The 27,196-nt window shown below is 43.2% G+C and overlaps 1 protein-coding gene across 3 annotated transcripts in view; it reads left to right on the forward strand.

Annotated features, from left to right (window-relative positions):
- The window catches only part of MOB2 (MOB kinase activator 2), a 108,598-nt gene that overhangs the window by 73,726 nt on the left and 7,676 nt on the right, over window positions 1-27,196 (forward strand). For 2 of the 3 annotated variants that reach the window (XM_058806642.1, XM_058806641.1), the window contains exons 2-3: window positions 24,596-24,756; window positions 25,970-26,063. In XM_058806642.1, the coding sequence (XP_058662625.1) occupies window positions 24,596-24,756; window positions 25,970-26,063 (255 nt within the window). Of the gene's footprint in view, window positions 1-5,567; window positions 5,772-24,595; window positions 24,757-25,969; window positions 26,064-27,196 lie in introns of those variants that run through there. The other variant, XM_058806640.1, reaches the window with a different exon arrangement.

A 27,196-nucleotide genomic window follows, 5' to 3' on the forward strand; every position in this document is an offset into this window, starting at 1 on the left:
CACCTTTGACTCCTTAGCCCAGAGTTTTGTGCCAATTTGCAATTAGGAGTTAATTTTCCATGCCATATTTACCCAAGTCTGTAGAAACAGTAGTTGTCTTGTAAAACTTACAGGGAGAGTTCTGTATATATGTAGCAAGTAGTTCTGAATATGTTAAACAATCCCTGGGGAGAATGTTTTAGCCAAGTTTTAGAAGTTTTACCTCTTTATATGAAGCTTGAGGTTCAGTGTATTTGGGGGAGGAAAAGAAAGAACAGAAGTCTTTCATTTTAGCTTTTCTGTATCAAATGCATATTGCATTAATGCTTCCCTGGAGTGAAGCCTAGCTAAACTTTAAAATTAGGGCAAGAAAAAAAAAATGGTAATGTGTGAGATGAAATTGTCACTTGTATTATCTCTGGGAAGGAACTAACAGCAGCTGCAATGGTAGAAATTCAGCATCTCAATCCTTACAGTGTGCTGTAAGAACCTGTGCAGCCCCTCAGCAGGTACTCTGCTTAATAAGGTTTCTTCCTTTGACTTGCTTGGTGAGATCCATGTGTTGAAAGACATTTTTGGGCACTCAAAAGGATAAATGCATTAGCTTCACTGTCACACCTTCAGTCATTTGTGTTTTCTTCTCACCCTTTTCCCCACCGAAAGAACAAAAGGGATTTCACCCTTGCTGACACAGATGTTGTGTGTCACTCCAGCCCCAGTGTCACCTGCAGCTATTACTAGGCTTTTGCTAAGCACATTTTGTCTCTGTGGAAGACAGTTTATGAGGGTGATGGATTTGAGCTCTTTATTTGCAAATATTTTCCAGTTTATTGTTCCTGTATATAGCAGCTCTGAGTACATTGTTTTGCAAATTGGGACGAGGGAACCGCTCTGCCTTCTGGGGCTGTGCCATGGTGGTGTTTATCTCCACTGGAATGAACTCTGTAGGAAAAGTACTGTACAGGGCCTGCTTTATCCTCACTGAAACTGGCTGCTGTAGGATGGTGTACAACAACTTAGTACATAAAGCAAAGAACCTTTGCAGTTGAAAGCAGGGGAAGCTTTAAGCAGAATGAAGTAACATTAGAACTTGCCTAGGATTCAGAATAACTTTTAATAACAGAAATTATTTTTATATATAGTGATAAGTTTTCAGGGTTTCTACAAACTGATGTCTGAATCTGATGTTTCACTCCAACTCCATGGCAATTCCTTGATTCAGAATCTACTTGCCACAAACTTGCCTGAACAGCTGCACAGGAAACAAGTGTCCTTTCAGTGTGTGTTTTCAGAGGGCTTCTGTCATTTTAGGTGGGCTGACTCAGAAGGACTGGCTGAAATGCAGGTGGTAAAAATGAACTCTTTGCTCTATTTCAGATTACCTCTTCATGTAGAGTCTAAGTGTGATCATCCCATCCTTTATTTATAGTGCTCAGGTATTAGTTCAGTGCTGGTAGAGTTGAGTATCTCTTGTAGAGCTGCTTTTATTGCTGCTTCCTTCAACACATTCACGTTCTTCATCTCTCATCCATACACGCTTGCTGAGCCTGGCTTAACTTGACATTTGGGATTTTAGAACAATAGATGCACCTACACACTTGTCAGAAAAACAATATCTTTGAGATCACGATTTCTCTGTTCAGTACATACAGCAGCACTCTTTCCTTTTCCTTTGCTCTTTTTTTTTAACTAAGTAAAGTGGTATTTGATGAACCCTTGCTGCTTCTCATTTTGTGCATCCCTTCCAAAAAGCCTTAGTATAATTTTTTTTTTTTTTTTTTTTTTTTTTTTTTTGCATTCCCAATGGAGCTTTACTGATATTTTGAGCTGATTTGCTTTTCTTGCTGCAAATGGTTGTTTCTCATGTTATGGATGAGGTGAGAATATTGTGAACCCTTTTTTTCTCTCTGCCTGCTCTAGAAAAAACACCCCATAGTATTGATGAAGCCAAAGATGATTGCAGGATTGACACTGACTTGTCATTATTTTCAGAGTTTTCAGTAAAGCAGCAAATGTAGGCACCTTGTCACTTACAAATGTGCTGCTTTTAAGCTCAGTCTTTTATGCACAAACTTCCTGCATTGTGTGTGGCCAGGAGGACCTATTGCTCCTGCTATTATCTCAAGAGTGGAGCTGAACACATACCTTTAAAATCTATTTTCCCTTCACTCTGACCATTCCAAACTGCTTTCTGAGACTGAGACAACTTGTCTTCAGGCTGTCTTCTTTCCCAAATCCATGCCTGTAGTGCTGATACTGAGCAGAGCTGCTCGTGCCATCTGCTGCTGTGTGAGGATGACAAAATGGAGAGCAAATGTAATCTCGTATAAACACAGCTTAGAGGCAAGCTAAAGGATAAAATGTTCTCATTGCTGATTTTCAGTCATTCCAGACACCTGGGAGTACCCTGTGAGGTAACTGGAAAGGGTATTTGGCTAGGTGGTATCAGGGCACACTAAAGTCAAAATGAGCTTGCAAAATTGAAATGTTATATGTCAGACAGGGACACACAATAAAATTAAGCTTAATTTAAAACAGGACTTTGCAGTCTGATGCTACAAGGCTTCATTTCTATGCATATAAATGCTGAATTGTACCTTTCTTTTTTTTCCCCCTCGGCGTTGTTTGTTTGTCTGGGTTGAATACAACTCCCTTTCTTTGCCAACCTCCAAGTACCAGAATACATCCCTGTGGTGGCTGCTTTACATGTACTTTTTATGGAATGGTAAAAGGGGCAAATAAGTATATAATGGTTAACTGCTGCTTATAACAACATTATAAATACAAAGCATTATTCATAAAATTTATAAATATTCCTTGCCTTGGTAGCTGGGATCAGTGTAGAAAGCTTTCCATCAGTGTGTTGCTAGCACATGTAGTCATGTGTAAGTGAGGAGAAATGGGGCTCCTCTCATCCCAATGCCCTGCTGTGCCCTTCCTCTGTGCCTCTGGTGATGTCCCTGTTTTGCTGATGTGTCTGTAGATCCAATACAAGCCGTGAAGCTGTTTGTAGGTCCATTCACAGGCATTCCTCTTAACGTTTAGTGATGATTTCAATACACAATGCTCCCTGTCTGGTGGGAAAGGCACTTGCTAGAAGCATTCTCCGGTGCTGAAGCACACTTGGGCTAAGGTGCAACAGTTGTTACATGCGGAGGATGTTGAGGAAGCAAGTGAAAGAGGCTTCTGATGAATGTAAATAGGCAGGATTTCTGATGGCTGCAGACACATCCTTAAGGAAGTGTAGATATGCATCCTTCCGAATATGCACAGGTGGAGATCAGACCAGCAGCTGTGTTCAAATAAACACTCCTTGTAGATGGAGTACTCTCCTTTCTGGACGAAGCAGCTCTCAAATAAACCCATTTGTGTGTTCTAAGTCTCGTGAAAAGTTGTAAGAATCTGTACTGCACATGAGGTTTAAATTATTTATGTTGGTGCCATTTAAATAAAGTGTGCATGCCTAAGTTGTGCTTCCTATAATAATGTGATTTTTATTATTTTGAAGCATTTAAAATTGATTTAGAGATGCTGGGTTTTCCCACAACTTGTATGAAATCTGTATTACAGGTAAACTGTAGCATGTAGTCAATCAAAACAGAGGATACTGCTTGAATAGAGGAAAACTGATAGGTGCCACAGAGACGTGGTTGAGAAAAGGGAAAGAAAAGTGCTGAGCTGATGTGGAAGCTAGCAGAAGAGAGAAATAAGCCATTTATTTGCACCCAAGTAAAAAGTGATCAGGTTTGAAAGTTGTGTTTCAGTCAATATTTTGGTTTTACCAGAAGAGGATCAGTTCCTAACCTGCATGAGATCACTGAACCTCCATCTCTGAAGAGCCACTGTTTTGCAGTCAGAGTCACAGAGAGGCTAACTTTCCTAATACAACTGTAATGCCACAGAGCTGTATTTATTTTGGTTTTACTCCTGGATTTTTTCTTTAATTTACTTTGGATAGACAGACTTTTATTAAAACTTAAGGTGCTTTGTATCACAGGCTTGTTGTTTTTAAGGTGGTTCTTTAAAAAACTAAATTCTCTCTGCAGATTTCACTGGTGGACAAAGCAAGGGCAGGTGCCCATCCTCCATTTGCCAGGACTCTTGCTTCGTCATGTTACTGTCACAAGTTGCTCTTACTTGGGGAAAAGGTTGACAGAGCATCAGATTTTTTGCAGGTTGGATTATCTCCTGTATGAAGTGCCACGATTCGGTGTGGAAAACCGAGCTGTGTTCAGCTGCAGGCTTCCTATGTGCTATCAGTGAAGTCATTAATACTCCATCTTAAGTGGATTGCTTGTACAGTGGGAATCAAAATACCTCCTGCTTCACAAGGGTGAGGAGGCCTAACTTGGACATGGAACTAAAAGTGCATAGCTGACCAACACCCCTGCCTGGGTAGATGCTTTGGGACTGAGCAGCAGCACTTAGTTCCTTCAGGTTGCATCACGGGGCTGCGGTTTCTGGGGTTTGTGCAAACAGCAGCCACATTCCAGCCTGCTTTGACCAGGTGATGCCAGGCTGGTGGCAGCAGCAGTGTCACAGTTTGTGCTCAGCTGAATTCAACAAGCCTGTTTGCCCTCTGTTCACAGGGCAAGATGCCTGTTCAGTAGGCAAACTGGAACACTTGGCTGTACCCTGAATGGGGAATTGCCCCTTCCGATTACAGCCAGTCTTGGAGGTGCACATAAAATGGCAAACCCACTGTTTTCTCTGAGATGTCCTGGGCCAGGCTTCAGAGTGTCAGAATAAGTCATGTACTCAAGACTTTCTGTTCTAGGTCACGTTATGCCACACCTGTCACATTTTTTGTTGTGATCTGGCTCTAAATGCTACATATGCAACCAGTGGGCACAGCTGCCTGTCCAAAAGGGGCAAGGACTGGTGGTTACATGGCATGGCTAAGGAGCTGGACCTACAGTGCCTTTCTAAGATCTGTTAGGAAAACACATGGCCAAGTGGTTTGTCTTTATCCAGGCAAAAGGGAAGGTGGGTCACAATGGACCTTGTGTTTGGGGACACTGCTTAATCAGTCATCCTCTGAGGACCATTACCCAAGTGCTTTGCTCTTAACTCTGGTCACAATGGCAAGTCATCTCGTGCTGTTTATCGCCTTCTTCTTCACTAACTCTGTTGGGCTGCCATGCACTATGTAAGACTGTCTGTAGCTCTAGTAGCCCAGGCCCTTGCATGCCACACAGAGTCCTGAGAGCAGTGCAGAACCTTGCTGACAAAAGGCGTCTTTATTCCCGTTTCCCACGGGGAGTCCAGCCTGGCCCCACTGCGGACGGGGCCCGTAGCGCAGACAGCAAAGCGGAACGTTTGCCCCGTGTCCTGCTCCGTCAGGCACCGTCCTGCTTTGCCTTGCTTATTCTCCGGCTGCCATGAAGGGGGGCGGAGGATTGCATTGTCGGTGCCGGTGCTGGGCAGCCGCGCTGTCCGTGCCGGCACTGCCCCGTGTTGTGTAACGCGGCCGGGCCGCGCTGCCCCTGCGGCCGCAGCGCCGCGGGGCGCGGGGGCGGCGCCGGGCCCTGCTCGGGCCGGTTCGGGGCCGGGCGGAGCAGCCGCGGCACCGCCCGCCCCCAGCGCCATTGGCGGGGCCGGCCCGGCGGGGGCGGGCGGCCGGGACCGCGGCGGGGAGCCCGGGCCGAGCGAGCCGCGATCGCCGCTCCGCACCGCCGTACCATGGTGGGGGATCACTGCAGCCTCCCCGGTGAACGGCCCGTGCTCGCCCAGAGTCCCAAGCCCGGATTAAGCTGCAAGATGGTCCTGCAGGCGGTGGGCAAAGTGCTGAGGTAAGCACGGGTCCGGCGGCGGCCGCGGCGCCGGGCAGGGCAGGGCGGCTGCCCACGGGGATCCCGGCACAGGAGGGAGCTGGAGCCGGAGTGGAAACTCCGGCCGGGCCACGGGCGCTGCTGAGCCCCGCTCCTCTCCGGAGGAAGGAGGGAGGCTGCTTTTGGCTCCCTCTGGATCTTGAGTGGCCATCGGGGAGGCTGGAAGTTGGAACAGCAGTAAGCGCTCGGAGGGGAACATTTGTTCACCCTTAATACGGCAGTCGGGTTTTGTTTGCGCTTTCATGAGAACTGAGTTTCTAGGACGTAATCAGACAGTGAAGGTCCTGGCTTGCCTGAAAAAGGAGTCTGACCAAGATGCTACATATGCTTTGGCAAGTCCTCTACAGAAATGTTGTAAGATGAGGGGGAAAAATTGCTCATGCAGCTCACAAGGGCTTGTGTGAACACTGAGACGTGGATGACTACTGAGACCAAAACCAGACTCTTTGGCAAAGGATATGCAGTAATTTGATTCGGAGGAGTTCTGACCCGTTCTGGCTGGTATGGAAAAACGTCACCACAAATATTAGGATTAGGAGCGTCGTTCTTCAACAACTGCAGCTTTTTTATTTTGGTTGTATTCAGATATTTTTCTGGAATCTGTGGAGAGTTGCAGTGCTGCTCCTAAAAGGAGCCTTGTTCCTCCAGCATAACTTTATTTGGCAAGCTTTCGGGTTCGTCCCCGTTTCCTACTGTCTGTTGCCAATTGTTAAATGTTTGTCAACAGAAACATTATCCCTCTCTTCCTCTGTTGACTCATGTCTCTCCCCAAGCGAGTTTAAGAGAGCCATTTATTAAAGCAGAATGTTCTGATCACAAAGCGGCTGAGCTCTGGCTGGGGCTTCAGCTAGAGGAGTTCGCTGAGCTTGAAGCAGCCTTGGTGGGAACAGCTGCTTAGATTTGCTCTTTAAAAAGTCCCATACTGCAGTGGGGTTTTTTTTCCCTGTTAAAAATACTTTCCCGTAGAAAATATTAATTTAAAAAATCGAGGTTTCTCTTTCAGCTTTTTAATAAGTTTAACGCCCCTTCTTTGCATTTTTGGGGTGCAGCGTGTCTATAATTCAATATGGTGTTACACAGCTGGTCATATCATAAAATCCTTTGGCCAGCGACTTGCTATTCATGATGTGAACCTTTTGAAGTTTTTGGTAGCTGTTCTATTGGCAACACTCCCAGGTGTAAATAGATGGGTGCCTCTGTAGGGAGGAATTGCCAAACCTTTTGTTGAGCATCTACGGCTGTTTATTTTAAACTATAGGTAAGTTCCTGTGACTTACAAGTGAAACATATATTTTTAATTTGTTCAGTGCATGATTTTTAAAAAATGGAACATTAACCTCAACCTTTCTCCTCCCCCTGGAGTACATGCAGAAATTGTGCATAGTTCTGCTTTTCTTCTGAGATTGATTTTCGATGTGTACTATAAAACTGTTGTGAAAGCAGGAAAATATTGTCACACATTATGATATGTTTTGGACTAATGAATTAATAGCATAACTTTAATTTGTTGAGCTGTTGAGCTAGATGGGAGTGATTACTGTTTTGCAAATGTTCTTTTAATGTGTCCTTTTGTTCTGGGTTATCTCCTTTTGCTCGTGGTTAGAGAGAAATGTGAAATCATAAAAACTTTATTTAGATGCCGTACTGGTTCTCTTCTTTCTTCTCTAGAATCTGCTTCAGATGCCTTATCTCACCCTAGGTGTTTCATGTCATCTTGCTTTGTTCTGTAAAATATAAACTCATCCGGTTCTGTAAAGAGCTCAGGCAGTGTGAAAGCACGGGCACTGGTGAGGAGCCAGGTAAATACTACATCCAGTCAAAGGTTCCTTATTGCAGAAATGGGATATTAGTGTGAGCCCTGTCAGTGATGGGGGAAGAAGGAGCCACGTGGGACCTCCTTTAGGCCAAAAATGTTGGTGACAGCTGGGATGGGATTTCTCTGAACAGAGGCACCCACAGCTGAGCTTTGTCCACTTTATTGTTGGTAGAAAAGAATAGGGACCTTAAAAGTCCTGTGTCTGAATGCAGAGGTGCAGTGCCTGCAATGATAGAGTGACCACCTCGCGTGGTTATACATAAGTTGTAGTGATAAGTTAAATGAGATGTATTCCAAATTACTGTGATATCTTGCTATCTCTTTCAGAGGAAATGTATCAAATACCACTTCTAAGCTTGGCCACCTGGAACTGCTGATGGAGTTTTTTGCAGTCTATACAATGCTAAACTCTGTATGGAGTAATTTTGGTTCTGTTGATCAGGCCATCGCCAGTGGCTTGGTGATGAGATCCAAGGATATCTTGCTTGTGCACAACCTGGTGTTATGAGAAGCCCCCACTGCATTTTAGGCCCTTTTCTCAGGCCTAACTGGGAACTGTCATGATCACAGTTTCCTCCCAGCCTTCCACAGCCTGCCAAGGAATTGCAGAAATTCACAGAGGACAAGGGATAGAATGCCTGCGTTCTCTCTAAACTGCCTCCACTCCCGTCCCTCTCCTGCTTGTGAATTTTAAAGCTCAGGTGTTCTTGTGCAGTAGTTGATCAGTTTGATTTCCTGCATAGCAGATTTGTTGTGTTATTTACTCTGAGTGTGAGTAGTTACAGCTAACACTCGAGGCTTTTAACACACAAGTTGCTCTCATTAGTAGGTCCAACTCCTCCTGCCTGCTGGGTGCTGTGTGTGCCAGTAACAGCTGCCAGAGGAGGAATCAATACACTGCGGAAACGAGGAGGGAGGTGTGAGGAAGCACAGAGACTTCATGAGAAGAGCAGTCCCGAGAACCTGAGAAGAGTTTAAAAGAGCGTGGGGGAAAGACAGCTGAACCAGAAAGGGGGAAAAAATGTAACAAAAGCAACAGATGTGTTCTCAGTCTTTCTAATTAATGTTTTATGAAAGCCACGGTTAGGTTTATTGCTCTTTTAAATTATTTGTGATTCAGCTATGAAGAACTCTAGGGATGCTTGTATCTTTCATCATATTGGTTAGTAAACTGTGTTTAACACTTCAGGGATGGGACCAAGGCTGTGCACTTGTAATGATTAAAAAAAATTGAGACACCAGTAGAAAAGTGTCATCTCCCCTTTAAATTAGTCACAGCATAGCTGAGAAGTCCCATAACATGGTGTTTAATTAGGGCTGTTTAATTTCATTTCACTTCATATGTTTTTGAAATACGTTAATGTAATTTTTCCCCTTTTCTGTAATGAATTGTGCTGTTATTTAGCCCATAATTAGAGAGGAAGAAAAACCTAAAATGGGTCCAGTTTTTCTGTTTTTTGTTATTTTGATTTCTTTGAGTTCGTGGTTCTTGAGAGACGTAGAAGGAGAAAGGGCGAAGGGTATCATGTCAAAACTTAGAATATTATTCTGTTTTTTAGCATTATTTCATTAATTGTCCGAGTTTCTTGTGGCACCATGGATTCCTGTCAGCTTCCTTGCAGAGGTCTGCGTTTTACTGGCCTCAAGGAGCACAAGAGGGAAAGAAGGCTCAGGTTCCTGGCCTCTCTCCCATTTTTGGTCCCAGTGGGTAACAGAGCCAGCCTTAAGCTTTTCAGAGCCACACGCTGCTGAGTTCAGGACAAAATGTTCACTGCCTGTGCCAGTGCCTGAGTCCTGGTGCAGATGCCCAGTGTGTTTGCAGTGCTGTGACACTTTGGGTCCTGTGCTGGCAGTTTTCAGAGGCTGTTCCCCATGCAGCATCCTAGTCTGTGTGTTTCCTTTTAGGTCTCCAGTGGAACTGAGTCCCTCTGGGGTAGTTGACTTTTAATCAGAGATACAGTGGTAGGAAAGAGGAATGATGCAGGCTACAGAGTTGTGATATCACTGTGTAACATCTTTTGATAAATTACAGTATGGTTTATATGTACACACTGTCCTGGAAGAGTGTGGAAATGGAGAACTTAAACCTCCCCTTTCTCATAAGAGCCTCCCTTTTTACAGCATTGTACAGGCATTGATTTGGATACCAACTAAAAATAGAACAACCAATCCCACTCTTTTTTGGGTAAGCGCTTTTCAAGAGTGTAGTTACTTGTCTTCAGTGATAGGGTGATAATGATTGTTTCATTTGGATAAATTAGCAAATTTGAGTTGGCATTCTGGATGCTGCTATGTATTTTTATAGCCAGCACTCAAAAGCTTTTGAAAAATTAAATTCCTTCTCTATTTCTCAATTCATAGCAAGATGAGGAAGAAACCAGCTTGATTTTGACATTGTATTTTGGCTTTTAGGTAATCTTGCAAGGCTGTCTTGTAGTGTTCATGAACTGGGACATGGATGGGTAGGAGCAGAGAAGCTTCTCCTCTGCTGCCTGGACACCCGTGGCTGAAGGCAGCTGTTGTCGGTGACGCTTGTGTGTATCAGCAGGACTAAAGCAAATATTTAAAAAATCAATCGTGTTTTATTCTAATTTGGGCAGAAACATTTTTCAATTATTTAGTCTCTGGTTCACAGTATTAGAAAGTAATTAGAAGAGCCTTGTTTAACACTAGCTAATCTGATTAATGCAAAAGCCTGGGACAGACAGAAGAGAAGGGAGGGAGGACAGTATGCAGGGAAAAGGGGCTTATAGGCAAAATGCTCTTCAGAGCCACATTGGCTATTTTTATCCTGTTCTTTTTCTTTCTCCCTCCCACAATTTTCCATTGTACCGAAATAGTTCAAAATGTTTGGTTCAGGGCAGCTGACATCACTAGTTGTCATGCTGTGTCCTGCTGAATATTTCTGTAACAGGAGCTGGTTCCCCATACAATGATGGCCTTTTGGGACTCTCAGCTGCTCAGAAAGGACTGGTGACACTATGGGGCAGTAACATCTTGTGCTTTGGCAAGGGGTGACCAGGCAGGAGGGGCTCTGGTGGCTCTTCTGTGTGAATGAGAGCACGGATGTGCTTGTGGAGATTGCTCTTTGATGCAAGTGTCCTGTTCTTGGGACAGAGCTGGTGACAGGAGACAGGCCTGGGTGGCACTGCCAGCCTGATGGGCTCATCTAGCTGGGATGTGCCTCCTGGAGAGGCAGCTCTCCCTGTGTGTGCTGGGTGTTCCCAGCACATACACAGGTAGCAAAGTCTCTTCTGGCTGTAGACACAAAACTTGTAGTGCTCTGCTTGATGTTCAGTCACCCAGGAAGCTGGTGGATGCCTCTGGCAAAGCCATGCCGTGACTGGGGCTCTTGCTGGAGCTCAGGACTTGGAGCTGTGCTCTATGCTGTGTCTCACAGGTGGGTTCAGCATGCCAGGCACTCCTCTGGTTCTTTGGGATAATCCTCTGTGAAGCCTTGTGAACATTGCTGAACCATGTACAGTGTATTACCTTAATGAAGAACTTGGTGTCTTTCTTCAGAGGCATTTACAGCATGAAGTTGTATTTAGCTTATGTGTTCCACATCCTGTGAAGTGATAGCCAGAGGGAGAGCACTGCTAAAATTCTCTCTGTTGAAACAACCCTCTAAGGTGTCTCCAGAGCTCGTACAGAAAGGGCTCCTGGCCAAGGTTTAATAGCATTTTCCTCTTGTTTAGAGGTAAAAGTATGCTTGCTTCTTTTTTTACTGAAGTTGCCTCCTGGACACTTTACAAAGAATAGATTTGACTATATCCTCAGACTTGTGAAATTATTCACCCTTTTATCTTGTTTTCTTGGTATGCATATAGGATTTGTTCCAGATTTTAGCTGCTTGTTTCAGTCTGAAGAGTATTTCATTTATATATGAGCAAAGTATGAGTGTGCAACATTCATCCTTCTGGGAGTTGACTACAGTTCCTAGTTTCTCTTTTTTTCCTATGTTGCAATAGCCCATAGTTTCTGGTGCTGCTCTTTATGGGAAAGTTATCTATTCCACACAATTTCTGTCTGCTCTTCTCTGGGATCTCAAATGTCTGTTCACTCCAAGACTTTACCAGGTAGGTTTTTAGGAGAAAAAAAGTCCTCTGTAGAAGAGCTTTTCTCTTGCCATTCTTGATTTTTTTTGAAGAGGCGTGGTGTTAGGAATGTGATCTCCTATCAGTTGTCCTCTCTGTAAGATGGCTGAGGCAAAATCTATCTGTTCCTCTATTGTACTGTGACTACACCAAAACTGAGTTTGTTATTTTGTGTTATTTATATAAGTTTGTATATAAGTGTTGTTTTATTGAGGGGAATTTTTGAATTATTTTCTTAATTCCTGGTGCTGTGGGGTTCAACAGAATCTTAACTAAAACTTCAGCAAATTGCTGTCAGAGAAGAGATGTTGCATTTCTTTTAAGAGCTGCCAGCACCTAGTCTCTGGCAGGAGGATTGGATATATGAATTAACCCTTTCTTCCAGCTTTCTGAAGAACCAACCTGCTTCTTTGAGTGAATGGGAGCCCATTAGCACTGAAGCCAGGTTGCTTGAGTTGGTCAGAAAATTTTGCTCTGTTAATTTTTCAAGTTCTTTTCTGTCTGGTACAGAAATAAGTCTAGAAGTGGTTCTGCTCAGACAGCAGGAACACGTGGTAACAGATGCTCCCCAGGTGAAAGGAACGCTGTGGATGTCTGTGTGATTCCTTTTATTTTTAAAAAAAGAAAAATCAGCAGTGAGTGCAGCTGTCCTCAGAAGGGCAGGTAGTGGCACAATATTAAAATTCTTAGCTTACTATCTGGAAAAAGTAGTCCTGGCACACCACCCAAAGTACATGGAGTTACTGAAGAAGGAAGGTTTGGGTCTCTTCATTGTTGGTTTATGTAACTCCACACAGGTGGGATGACATGAGGTGCACCTTGCGGGCTCCATCACACCCAGCCATCCAGATCTGCTCCTCAGGCCAGGCTGTCCACACATCCCAGGCTCAGAACAGCACAGCCTTACAGGGAAGGTGCTGGCTGTCAGCAGGATGCATTTAGCACAACAGGGAAAGGAAAATTCTGATAAAGAGGCTTTGCTGATTCCTTCTTTTACAGAGTCCCCAGTTTTGATGTGACTGATAAATTTCTTTAGAATCATGTAGGGAGAAGATAAAGCTTTGGTCTTGAGACCACATTCTGTGTGGGACAGAGGGGAAGCTCTGTTATCTCTCAACTGAAATAGTTGTTTTTCTGTTGCTTTACAGCACAGAAAGGTTTTTTCTTGTCTAGGTATATCATTCAAATCAGTACATTTTTAAATCCACACATAATCATCCCTTGCTTTGAGGAGTGACTCTGAGTTGCAAAAGCTGGGGCAGAAGTGTGGCTTCATAATGGGTTTTGAGGAATGTCTCTGGTGTTGGTCTCACTTCTATGAAGTGATCAGTTGCAAATCCCACATGAATGGTTAAAGATCCTTTTTGTCATTTGCTCATGCAGCCAAGGGAACAAAACAACTTTAGTATGCAACTGTGCATCTAATTTTAGTATTTGTTTTTGAAAACTACTCGTTTTCCTTAACCAATTTCTTGGTTGTGCTTTCAGCATTTAACTAAAAGACTGAATTTGTATTTTAACAGGTTCTTGGAGGTAACACTACAAGTTTGGGTATATCTATGGTTTTTTTCCTGATTTCTGGTGGATCATGATATCTGTAAAGGTGTCTCCACTTGCTTTTCAGTCTCCTGTGCTGTATTTGGAAAAGTAATAAATTAGGGTTGGGAATCACTGCTGTCCCACTAGCTAATTAACAGTGATCTAACTGTACCAGTAATTAAACCATTACCCATCCTAGTATTTTTTTCAATCAGTCATTCAAATGTTCTTTACTTTGGCCTGTGAATCCATAGTTTGTGTTTTAAATAGATACTTTCCTTCCTCTGTTGTACAGAAAAGCTACAATGTGATGTTTTCTAAGAAATTCTGAAACAGCTGTGTGCTGTTGTTGACAAAACTGAGCAGAGCATTGCATCATTCTGTCAGAAATCTTTAAAAATTAACTGCATGGTTACACTAGTGAAAGTTTGTACGTATCATTTGTTAATGAAAGTTACCTAGTTAAGAAAATGCATTGATTCCTTTTCCCACTGACCTTCTGACCGTGTGAGGAGACACACAATTTATGCCTTCTATGGCCTTCAATTTTTAAGTTTAACAAGATAGTTCACACTAAAGCTGAAAGGCCCTGCTTCTGCTCTCAGGATCTAAAACTTGCCAGGAAAGATGGGACTTAACTGAACTGACTTGGGTTTAAATTAAAGCCAAAATATTAACAAAAGGGGGAAATTTTTTTATCTCCGCCATTGAAAAGTGACCTTGACCCATAATATTTTCTATTGAATAAATTTTCTTCCTTATTAAAATGCTGTGGTTAATTTGAAGTGTAAGAGATGAGTTTGTGGAGCTTGATACAGAGGATGAAAATTTTAGGTGGGGCTGCTTTTGCACATTGGTATTTCTTTGCCCAGCCTGCTCAATAACTAATGAGTGATAGGTGATTGAATTCCCCCCAGCTGTGTATCTCAATGCAGCAAGATGCACGTGTGTGTGCTAGTACAGATGCTTTAACACTGAGGTGGCAGGTGCAGGCATGCAAAATTGCTTATGAATAGTGAAAACAAGTTAGGTTTTTTATTTTTGCCCCCATGGTGTGTATCCTAGTTTATACTGTGTACTGAAGCTCCTGCAAAGAAAGCTGAGGTGTTTGAAGTAGCTGTGTTGATACCTGTGATTCCGTGTGCACTCTCAGTTGTGAGTATGTGCTAGGTGTGCCCTAGCACATTTCTGTCTCATTAAACCACATTTTTTTAGATGGAAAGCAGACAGAGTTTATGTGAAGGTTTCAGCTGTTGAAGTCCTGCCCACTGTGTGATAAAGGTGTTGTTTTCCAAGGTGGAACTGTAGCAGGAAGGCAGGTGCTGAACTTATTTTCAGTCCCTTCCCTACAGAAATAACTAACTTGTCCTTCTGATGCAAGACACCTTTTGTGCCTAAATAGTTGTAATTTCACATTGCAAGTACAGGAGACACTGTATGCACCCATCTTCCAGAACACAGTATGTAGGTAAGCTACCTCCATATCTAACATGGTTTTGCAGTGGAAGGTTCTCTTTAGGCTACAGTGGTGCATGAAACTAGTCTGTATTGTCAGATAATTTTTGGTTGTTGTCATACAAAGAGAGCTTGCAAGGCAAGATGGCAATGAGGAAATGAAACCATTTTTTACAAAGGCAAACTTGTCTGCACCCTGGTACTCTCTGAACAGAACGAGCTGTCTGCATTTGTATATCTTGGGCTATATAGCAAGAAGTCTGATTGCTGAAGCCAGGTTGCCATGGTGAAATAATTCCCAGCAATTAAAGCACAGTTCCATCCTGAAAAGCAACTCTGTGCAAGGTATGTTGTGAAATCCCACATTTACAAGGCCATGAGGTTTCCAAATCAAATTTGCTTGGTTTAGAAATAAAAAGGTAGCTTTGCAGTGTTCCAGCTCTACAAACCTCATCAGGGTTGGGACATAACAGTGCCTTCAGTGATTTATGTGCTCTGGTGGTGAACTCCCTCCCCACAAAGGTGCACCACAGGGTACTGGATGTGCTCATCTAGAGATAACAGGGCTCTATCAGAGTAGCCAGGAGGAGCAGTTGCTGCCAAAACCTGAATTTAATAATGACGTAAAAGTCAAAATAACTCTGTGTTCCAATAGGAGATTAGAGGATAAAAAAATCACTGATTAAATTAATAGACATATCAGAAAAGACACAGGAAGTAGATTTGTTAATTGAGAATTTTTTTGTGATTTTATTACAGTACATTAAATTTTTCTTTAAATTTGGAGAGTTTAAAAACTTTAAAAGAGAGATAAAACTTTTTTTCCATTACATTGTTTTTTCTTGTTGTCTGCAGGTAGTATTTCTGGCCTCCACAGTTTCAAATTGTCAAATTGAAAAAATGCTGCTCTTAATATAATAACAAACCTGACAGATCTATATTTGTCTTCCTCAGAGTGAAAAAGATGTTAAAAGCCTCTCCAGAACTTGCTTTCAAATCTTGGCGCAGATCACTTGTTCTCAAGGCTCTGTGGGTGACCTTTCCACTGCAGCACATGTAACAACCAGGCTCTGCCATTGTCTGCTTTCAGTTGAGGGCATATTTTCTCCTTTCTCTGTGTGTTTTAATTAGAGAAACATAAGGTATGTTGTAGAGCTCTGCCTTGGACTGCAGTATTTTTTGTTTTAGAGAAGGAGCTATTTATCTCTGCTGGTTTCCAGCGGGCCTTGGAGAACTAGCTGAGATGTAAACATTCACATGTGCAGATATCTGTGCTGAAATGAATCCTGGCCCTGCTGTGTGGCTGCAGTATGGGAGGATATTTACCAGTGGAGGCTGCTGAGGAAGCATTTGTTTGCTTGAATACTAATGGCATTTTTCCTCTAAGGGAGGCAAGGATACAGGAGCATCCTTATCTTGGTATTGTGTATGGGCCTGATGGGTTTGGAGTGTTTGCCTGGGGACTGAAATGAGCTGTGTGTTAACAAGACAAAGCCCAGACCACAGCGCCAGCCTGCAATTTCAGCTGATGAATGGCTGGGCAGACATGTCCTAAAGAGTCAGCATGGGGTGGCTTCTCCTGTCCCCACACCAGGGTCTGCTCTGAGTGCCATTCCAGGAAGGAGGAATTGCAAGCACGGGAGAATGTATGAGACGCCTTCTCAAGCAGGGATTTGGGGTTTACCCTCTTTCTGCTCAGTTTTGGCTTCCTTTCAGACAGTTTGCCAAGTGGAGACTTAAAAAACAACAAAAACAATAGCCACCACTCCATGTCATTCCCAGGCTTGGGACTTGGGCACCTCTGACTCAGTTCTCTGCTGTGTGGTTTGTTGTAAGCATTGAGTAAATTAATTGTTACAACACTTAGTCCATGATCTACTGAATCTCTGTTACCACAGACCTTATTTGGCTCCATGTAGAGATGTTGAAAGTAGGAAAAATTAGTCCTTTTTGTTTCCTATTCCACAAATTACCAGAAATCTGGATGGTAGTAAATTGCTGAGGAAATGAATCTTGCTGAGCCTTCGTGCTGGCACCTCCTGATTGGGATGCATTGTGGCTTTTTGCCACCAAGGTAAAAGAGAGCATTTCAAAATGAAGAACAACTGCATATTGCTTAGATAATTTTGTTCCTTCTAGTGAATTGTTTCATTTAAATGACATCACTGGCTCCTAGAAAAAAGGAATCTGTTTGTTTCCCATTGGACATGGCTTCCCTGGTGTCCCAGTTGTGTTATCTGGAGGGGAACCTGGAGAGGGCAAGGACTGTGCAGTCAGGAAGCTGGAAACCCCTGTTCAGTCTGGGGGAGGAGTTCTGGCAGGTAGGCCCAGGGAAGAAAGGGAGCTCCAGTGTTCCACCACAAGAATGCACTCTGTGCATTTTTGTAGCATTAGCTGAGCTGTGGCGTGCCTGGCCCTGCCTCTGCAGCCTTCTTCCCAGAGCTGCATTGGAGACAAGGTGGGGGACAAGGAGTTGATGTGCCTCTGAGACACCTCTGTGGGCAAACACCCAGTTTGTGCTGGGAGGTGATGTACCAGGGAGGTAAGAAGAATCATAGCTGTCTGGGATGGAAAAGACCCTTGAGGTCATTGAGTCTGCCATTAAACCATATCCACACATCATAAATACTTCCAGGGATGGTGACTCCACCAGTTCTCTGGGCAGTGTGCTCCAGTGCCTGATAACTCTTTGGTGAAGAAGGTTTTCGTGATACACAGCCTTGAGGCCATTTCCTTTTGTCCTGTCCATTGTCACCTGGGAAAAGAGACCTTTTCTTGCTGCAGCCTCCTTTCAGGCAGTTGTAGAGAGTGGTGAGGCAGCCTGAGGCTCCTTTTCTCTTGGCCACACAGCCCCAGCTCAGTCAGCTGTTCCCTGTAAGACTTGTGCTCCAGCCCTTCACCAGCAGGTGGGTGGGTGGGGTCCTACAGAAGGGTCTGATGTACCAGACGTGGCACGGTGCAGGTGCCCCATGTTCTCCTTGCTTTTCCAGCAGCACCAGCTGGAGCTCAGTCTGGCCCTACAGAATGTTTTGGGCTTTCTGTTGAGAAGCAGCATTATGAAATAATGTTATGGCACTTGTCATCCTTAACATGCCTGCCATGCCTTGGCACCGACTGTTTACAGCAGAGCATCCGGAGGCCAAGCAAAGATTCCCTTTTAAGGCAAAGAGCCACTATGAGAATCCCAAAGAAAAAGTTTCCCTGGCATGTGGGGTACATTCTTCTTTCCTCCTCCTCTTAAATAAACTATTAGTAACTTTTAAAAACAGAACAAAAATGAAGCAGCAGGGCCAGAAATGCTGCCAAAGATGCTTTATGCTGTGCAGCCCCCTTAGACCTGTGCAGCAACCAAGCCCTGGAGCTGACCCGGGGCAGGAGAGGGGAAGAATGAAGCTGAGGTCAGAGAGGTCTGTCAGAGACCTGTGGCAAGAGGAGATTGGAATGGAGACTGCCTTAAAAAGCTTGGTCTCCTTCCTTTCTGCAGCCCTGGAGAAAAGCACTGTGCACAGCAATCTGAGAACAATTGCACTGAATGCTGCACTGGGATTTGGACTTGCTTTCCAGTACCTTGCACAGCTTCCTTTCCCATGCTGATGTTCTTTTCTTTCCCAATCCTGAGCGTGGATGTGTACATCCAGGATTTGTGTGCTGTCACATGGCATTTCCAGCTGAAGACTAAGCAGTGATCTGGGTTAAAACAGGACATGGGGTTGCAGAAAAACCTCCAGAGGTGCTAATCTTGTGCTGTTTTAAAGAAAGAGGGGAAATACAAACATCATCTCTAGCGGTGTTCTCAAAGAAAGGGCAGCTTGACTGATGTTTGAAGGAAGCTGTTATTCCCCTTTTTGTGCATGCTGTACAAGTAAACAAAGACACTGAATTACCAAGAAGGGATTTAAGCTTTGTAGTCCTTCTAAGTTTCCAATTCTTGCTCTTAACTGAGGAGAAAATGCAGTGGGCTGCTGGGTAGGAAACTGGACAGCCTTCAAGAGTTTGTTCCTGACCCGTAAGAACTGGCGTAACCTGCTGCTTCATTGTTCTTGTCACTTGGACTCGTAAATTTCAGCTCATAAAACTGTTTCCTTCCTGCTATGAATGGGTTCAGGACTCCCATGCTTACGCAGAATGTTTGTAACCAGAAATTAACTGATAATTTCTTTCCAGTAAAGGGCCACATAAAAAGCCTATAAAGGTAAAAGGTATATCTGTAAGCAGCTGACCTGCTTTACCTTACAAACCTGTAGCTTTCTGTGCATGGAATCCCTGTGTTTTTCCTTTCTGCAAAGGGAGTACATTAGAGGGAGAGACCTCCAATATTGGAATTTTTTTGCCTTAATGTGTTTTACTCCCTCTTCTGTTCCTCTCACATCCCCTTTGACTCCCAAGGAAGGGAGGAGGAGAGAAGCTAAAATGCAAACATCCAGTACACCTTTAATTCTGAATTCTAAGCCCTTATTCGCTGGAAGAATAAAAACAGTGTTCATAAAGTTTGGCCTGAAGGACTCTGGTACAATGTTGTCTTACTGCCTCTCCAATTTTGTCTTTTAAGAAGCTAACCCTCATCCTTAGAGTGCCAAAAAAGTAGTTTTTGGTAGGATTACTTCACTTTATAGCACTTCGTATAGTGGTGCGTGTTTTGAAACACACCACTTCAAAAAGATATTTTAAAATTACAGGATAAAAACTCAAAGGCCCAGATAGTTTGAGAGATCAGCTAGTTCAGTGTGTAGAGGTGTACTTGGAATTTGGTGTTGCTGTTACAGACAGTAATCTATGTAAAATGTTCTAGTTGGGAGTGCACCATTTAAACCCCAAACTTTTCCAGATTGTGAACTATACAAATTGTAAAATGCAAGCCAAGTTACTAGAAAATAACCCCAAACCCTTGAGTGTTGTTTTTAATATAATTTTGTAATATTTCTGTGGGCATCTTTGGTTTTGATGTTCCTTAAAACAGTTTTTTTTTCTTTTTCTGTCATTTTTTGTGTGCATTGCTGTGGACTGCAGAGCTGTACTCTCACCAACACTAATGGACCGTGTCACAGCTGGATTGGCAACAGTGGAATTTGGCACAAATTCTCTTCTGAATTTGTGGGGATTACTAGGATTATAGCAGCTAACCTTGTGTAAGGCATGGGGTCAGTTGCTAAAAAAAGCCCACAAAATCCCACCACATTAATCAGAAAATATGTGTCTTTGTCCTGTAAGGTTCTTGATCCATGGTGATTTTCATCCTCACAGACTTGAGAGGCTTGTGAGTTTCGAAGTTTGTGAACAGAGACAGATTTGCCATGTGAGGCCTGTCAGACCTGTTCTGTAAATTTTCCAATGGAAATTGGAGTGTTTGAGATTTGGTTGGAATCTGAAACTGGTGCATGATCCAGAGGGAGTGATGGCAGTTCTACCTGCAGCTCTGGTCATCACCACTATAGGCTTTTAAAATAACTTCTTTAACTTTCTAAAGTTACTCTTACTTCCATTTTAATGTGCCAGACTAAAATGAGAAAACCCACTGATGACATTTCCTTCCATAAGAAGAAGTAAACAGCCATTCATCCCAATGGTTAGTGTGGTGTGGAGGATGGAGAAGGGTGATCAAAGTATCATCAGTTGTCTTTGAAGAGATTTCAGTTTCAGATGCAATGTGAGAAGCTGTACAGCTTGCTGGGGACAGCAAGAAATTATTTTAGCTGTGCTGATTTGCTCTGGAAAAAAGGAATCCTGAACTTGTAGAGATTATCTAAAATAACATGGTCAGTGTAGGGAAGTTTGGCATTTAATAAATCATTATTCTTCCCTCTGTATGATCAGCCTGGATGCCTGGTACAATTCTGAAGTGAACTACCTCAGGTTATGAAGCACATCCCCACTGGGATGTGGAGGCAGAGTCCTGGTCCTTCTTCAGCTAAATCAGATTGCTTCATGCGTGCTTCTTTCCAAACAAACCGTGTTGGTCTGCACTGAAGCACATCTTTAGTATTTGTACCGTGAATCAGCTTTGAGTCTTACAGACAGAGTCTGCTCTGAAATGGGAATAGCATTCCTCAAAATGGTATTAAAACTAAACTTTGGTGGTGATTTGAAGATTTCTTGGTTTTTAAACCAAGAAATTACTGAGCATCTGATCAAGAAGGAAATGACAGAGAAAGATTAGAGGAGGATCATTATTAACTGACATGGGATAAGAAAGCAAGTTGGGAAATTGGCAATTTTCTTTGATCTTAACAAAGCAGTTAGACTGGGGGGAGAAGTGCTGTCCCTTTGGGTTCCCTAAAGAGATTTCTTTCCTTAGTTAGCATTTAAGTACTGATAGACAGGACTTGTGGACAGCTGTAATCCACCAGACTGCTGCATAACAGCTACTTCTGCAGCTGCTTGGGTGATACAGTTGGTGTGGCATGGACATGTTAAGACAAATTTAGCAGAATTCTCTAATTTTTGAAGAAAGACTCATGTAAACTTTAATCAGGATTTGGAGTGCCTATAGCTCTGTTTGGAAAATTCTGTTCTTTTTGCGGTCTTAGATGACACTTAGTTATGTTTTCCAATAAACAGTCATTTGCAGGTGATGAATTTTGATGTTTCCTAAAGAGAACAGTAAAACTACTGTTCTTGACATTTTTTTATTCGTGTACTTTAAACATAAAATGAAAAATTAAGGAAAGCATCTTGAATGAGAAGAGCTCGCAAAAAGGAGGTAATGGATGTGTCACTTTGTGCCTTTGGAGTTGAGTCCAGCTGGTGTTTTCTTAAGAGGTTTTTGAAACAGCAGTGAGCTTGGATGTAGGCCTGAGCAGAGGGAAGGAAGTTTATTCCTGAACTTTGCACTATTTGGTAATCCTGGTAGTTGTGAACAAGCTTTGGTTTGTGTGGAATATGGAAGTATCCTTGGTTGAGTCTTAATCATATGTAATTGTGTTTCTAAACCAAGGTTTTTTTCATACTGCTGTATTATGCTCCAGCTTTGTAAGTTTAAAAAGAAAATACTTTACACTATGGGCTGGTATTGATAGTTCCCAAACTAAACTTACAGTTTTACAGCCTAGATTAAGCATGACTGAATTAATTTGAGTAAGTCACTAGAACCTAAGTTCTGCCTAATTGGAGAGGGATACATGGCCCAGTTCAAAATGACATTTTTAAGGCTAGATTTTATGTTTGTGCTGCACAGGGCAATTTGACATTCAGGTTTCAGTGGTGTGAATAAATCCTTTGATAACAGTGATTCTGGGTATTTTGCAGGTTCTGTGGTGATAACCAAGAGGATTTTATGAAATGAGCCAAAGTTTTGGATAGGGGCAGAGCATGGGATTCTTCAGGAAGCTTTTGTCTGAAGTGCTTCAGTTCCAGCACCAGGCAGTTGTGGAAAGACTTACACAATCTATTTAAAAGACTCCAGGTGGCTGCGTGTACTGATCCAATAGAGAATTGACATTTGTGTGAAAATGAGAGGCTTTGGATTCTGCCAAAGGACAGTGTAGTGTTGTTTGCAGTAGCAAACTTGTGAAATATATTTAGTGTTGAATTTTTGTTTATTCTCTTGAAATGGGGAAGAGATGCTGCAGCGAGGATGAGGCACACCTCACCCATTCCCATGTGATGGAAGACTTACCTCAGTCTCTGTGTCTTGCTTCCTTCTGTGGTTTCCCTCCACAGCCTGACTCTGACAGACTGTCTTTGGCCTCTTTGTCTCTCTCTTCCCTCCTCCTCCTCCTCACAGAAGACTGCTCTTAGCTGATGTGGCACAGCCCTAACCTGGGGCCCTTGGTTTAATTATCATGAACTACAGCAAAGACAGAAACTCTATCCAAACTGCTTCTCACTGATAACTTTTTTCCCCGAGTGTGGTTAATGCGGTTTGTCAAACCAGTCTCAGAAGCTGAAGGTATTTTCTGCATGACTGTTACTAGAACTATAATTTAACTAAAAAAAAAAAAAAAAAATCAATTTATCCTTGAATGCCAGAATCCTCGCCCCCTCCCTCCCCAGCCAAACAAAACCCAGAAACCACTAAATGTAGCAAATGCAAGGGTTTGAAAACAGAAATAGTCTGACAACCAGGAACTGTTATCTAACCGAGCAACCCCTCTGTATTAAGAGCCTTGCACTGAGGAACAACTGATTCTCACATCCTAAAACATCCCCTTGTAGAGCAGCTATGAGAATTAGTCCTTTAGTTTGGTTTCATTCTGTCTTCGTATTCTTTAGAAAGACGTTCTATGTTGTATTATTTAAAAAGATGTCACAGGCATCTCCTCTTAAACCATGAAGCCCACCTTTCTCATTAACACTGGAATGAATGAAGGTGTGACCATCTGTTCCCTGCCAGACACCTGCAGTGCTTTCTGCACATCTCTGTAAGTGCATCATGGGGCTGTAAGGGTGTATTGTGCTGCTGTCACCAAGCTTTCCTCATGGTGGCCTTTCTGACGTCCCTCTAGTCTTAATTTACAATTTAGAGAGACGTGTGACAAGACTCAACACAAGTTTAAGCCAGTGAGCAGTGGCAGTGCTGGTGACCAAAGTTAAAGTGCTGCTTTCCTGCGGAAAGCACAGCTTGGTCTCTGCCTGCTCCAGGAGGGATTATGTGGATGATGAATCTCTCTGAAGATGGGTTTAATAAACAGATCAGTAAAGAGCCCATGAAGAGAGAAAACTGAGTGATCATATTTCCTTTAAGAAGAGGACTGAAACTTCAAACACCATTCCAGGAAAGATGTGTATCACATCCTCACAGCAAAAATTAAGCCTGCATGTATCTCAGACAGGAACACAGCTGGAAGATTATTTAAGTGTGTTAAGAGCCAAAATGTGAAGTCTGTTTCCTTTGGATGAGATCTCAATGAGTTTTGACAGCAAACTTAATGCAGTCATCTGCAAAGGTGGGCTTGTCTTGACTTTACAGATCCTTAAAAATCACTTCAATGAAGACAGCCTGACATTAAAAAAGAACTGGCATCTCTTCCTTGTTTTTACATTTTAATGGACAGCAAGTATTGTCCTATGATTGTGCCTCACCATTAAATAGCTCTTCTGTCTCTGCTTAGGTAGATTTTTTACCTGTAGGAACACATGGATGTTTGACCACATAGCCTAAAAGACCAAAGTGCTTGACCCACTGTCCTTCCTACCGAATCCTTGGTCCAGGGTTTGGTTGAGAGTCTATTTAGAAAACAAGTGAGAGGAACACTAGTGATTACAGCAAACACTTTACAGATTGGAGATGAGAAGTCACAATATGCCATGGAGATAAATGTCTTGTTTGGCATGTGGTTTCTGTGCTTTTATAAATGGAAGGTTATTTCATAAATGCATTCGATTTCCAAGGGTTTTCAGAAAAACATGAACTCAACTCTTTCTGTCCCAGGTAACCCTAGAATTGAGAAAACAGGTATTTTTGTGCTTATCACTGCTTTTAGCTGGAGTCACAGACATTCACTTAAGAAGCCTTCTGATAGGGCTGGAGAGCAGGGAATGCTGTAGGCTTTGAAGGAGCAGCACCAGCTTTTCCAGCTGTCTTCTTGCAGCAGCCAGATTTGCTGTTTCTCAGACTCCTGTTCTGCAGGTGAGCAGGAACTGCCCATGTGAGCACCAGCACAGCAGGTTGTTGGTGCTCACATGGGCTCCTTCAGGCACAGAGCTTGTCACCACTGTTCACAGGCCTGAGGAGAGACCAGTGCTCTCCCAGGAGTTTGTAATCTCATCTGGCCAAAGGGCAGGGGAGATGGAGCAGCAAAATGAAGCTGCTGGGGAAGGAAATGCAGGAGGAGCAGTGTAAAGGCAAATACAGGAGTTTGGATGAACCAGCTGCCCTCAGGTTTCTGTAGCTGTTCAACAGTAGAACTAACCCCACTTCTCTCTTTTTTAATCTTTTGCAGGAAGTCCAAGGGAAAGCCAAATGGTAAGAAGCCAGCACCAGAAGAGAAGAAGCTTTACCTAGAGCCAGAATACACAAAATCCAGAATTACCGACTTCGAGTTTAAGGAACTAGTGATGTTACCACGGGAAATAGACCTCAATGAGTGGCTTGCCAGCAACAGTGAGTATTATGTTCATACAGCTCTGAGCTTGCTGTCCATCCTCAAGAGGCCATTCATTCACTCTTTTTGCTGTTTTCAGTGCTTAGAGAAACACTCAGTGACTATTTATGCTTAATGTGTAATGCGTGTCATTATACCTTCAGTGGTAATCAAGCTGTCTCATGCACAGCGCAGCTGTGCTCAGCAGCATGAAAGCCTTGATGCATTTCCTCCTTGCAGCCTCCTCCCTGTGGCACTGAGGGCACTGCAGTTTTGGATGCTCTTTGCAGAACCATCAAGATCTCCGTTGACTGCTTGCTAAACTGGCTGGTTCTGCATGTTTCTGACTCCAGCTACTGATCTTCGAGAAGCATTGTAAAAATGGAGTTTCTAAAGACTTATATGTAAAGCAACCTAGGCCTAAAGCCAGAAGTTGTGAAGTCTTTTGGTCAGATTTTTTCCTCCCCACTCCTTCCAAATCTTGGTTGAATTATTGTGGATTTCAACAGTAGACAGGCTGAAATTCAGAGATGTGAACAGCTACTGTGACTGAATGCTGTCCCTGTGCACTTCAGCCCTGACTTGCTGTACTTTCCTGGGCTACTCCTGCCTGTCCTCACCTGCATCTGTGGCCCACTCATGTTTATGTTTTCACCACAGTGTGTGGTAGAAGCAAGAAACTACTTTAAACTGCACACTAGGAAAGTTTATAGACACTCATTAAGAAAAGGTGAGGTTCCCCGTGAGAAGTATTAAGAAGTTAAATTATCTCAGGAGATTTTTAAAAAGTAGAAGTGTACTAGGTTTCATGCTGCTTGTTTTTACAAGGAGACATATTTTGAAAACTAAAAGTTGATGTTTTCTAGCCACTGTAGATTTTAAGTCTGACTTCAAAAGAATGTAGCAAATTGTTTGCCTTCAGCTTATAGCAGAGTATTCTACTGTAAAGGTGAGGCTGATGACGGAGACACTTTCCAGTCTTGCTGCTTTGTGAGTAATAAGAGCTAATGCATCATGGTGCTTTCATCTTAAATCAAAACAAGAGCTTTCATTCTGTGTACCTCTTTGTTTTGCAGTTCATCATTAGGCTCATTTAGCTAAATCATGTTTAAATTCGTATGCAAGCTCAAGACTGAGGTTGTTTCACTTGCTGTATTTAAATAATTGTCTGGAGGATAACCAGTGTTTGAAAGTATTTTACTTCTGAATTTCTTTCCTTTGTTTATTTTTCAGCAACAACTTTCTTTCATCACATCAACTTACAGTATAGTACAATCTCAGAATTCTGTACAGGAGAGTCATGTCAGACCATGGCAGTGTGCAATACGTAAGTCAGTATTTTCATTTGTTACATGTGCAAGGTTTCCATGTCGTCAGAGTCTCCTGGGGGAGGATATTGGTGTTGGATGGCACCGGGCAAGTGTTTACAGCAGGTCTCTACTTGTTGAGAATGTGTCAGCTGTGCATCCTCTCCCTTCAGCAGGGAAATGTGATGGAAATCTGTTTTTGTGGAGGACTGGAAGGATGAGAATCTCTGAGTGCTCTGAGCTGGCTTTATAAGGTCAGATCAGAGAGCAAATGACCACGTGTGTGCTTGGGGGAGAGGGAAAGGAGGGTGTTAAGGGAATTTCCTTGTCTGACCATCCAGGAGCCACTGTGGCAGTCAGTGCACAGCTGCACACCCCACACTCACTCAGGCCAGCTTTTCTCACTGGCTTGACCCAGGTTTTCCATAGCAAAGTTTTGGGTTTCCAGATCCTTAAAATTACCTTTGTACAGTAACTAAATAACCTCATAACAGCTCAATCCTGTGCCTCCAGGGAGGGGCCCCAAGCAAAGGGAATTCTGGGCTTTTATAGTCTCACAGTTGAAAAAGCCTGAGTGAGTCTTGGGGTTGTCAGCTCCTGCTGTGTCTCTGGGTGTCACCTGGCTGGGTCACATGTGCCCATGTCCTTTGCTGTGTCCCTGCCATGCAGAGCTCAGCCCTGAGCCTGCAGTGCAGCTGTACCTGCACAGAGTGCTCCTGAGCAAGGGCAGGGCAGGACTGTGTACTGGCCACAGTGCTGGGTTCCAAGGAAGGCAGGGCAGAGGAGGTGAGTTGTGAAAACCTCAGAGGGTGCTTCTGAGAGCTGGAATGCTGACACAGCTCCAGGCTGCTGGTGGATAACCTCTACACGGGCTCTCTGCCTGAGCCCCTGGGCACAGAGGACACAAGTGGCAGGTTTGCAAGAGTAAGGAAAACTTTTGGTTTGGCATTTTTCTGCCTCTATAACTTAGAAGACTTTTAACATGGACTAGCAGTTAGCTCTGGAAGAAAGCTTTGTAGTGTTACTGGACAGTGTGAATATCAGAAAAGTTACGATAAACTTCTGCTCCTGATGAGCACAGTCCAACATGGTGGAATATGAGATCTAGTCAAGTATGAATATGCCTGTTGTGTTTTGGGTTTTTTTCCCTCCA

The sequence above is a fragment of the Ammospiza caudacuta genome, chromosome 6, assembly GCF_027887145.1.
Source record: "Ammospiza caudacuta isolate bAmmCau1 chromosome 6, bAmmCau1.pri, whole genome shotgun sequence".
Classification (NCBI taxonomy): Eukaryota; Metazoa; Chordata; class Aves; order Passeriformes; family Passerellidae; genus Ammospiza; species Ammospiza caudacuta.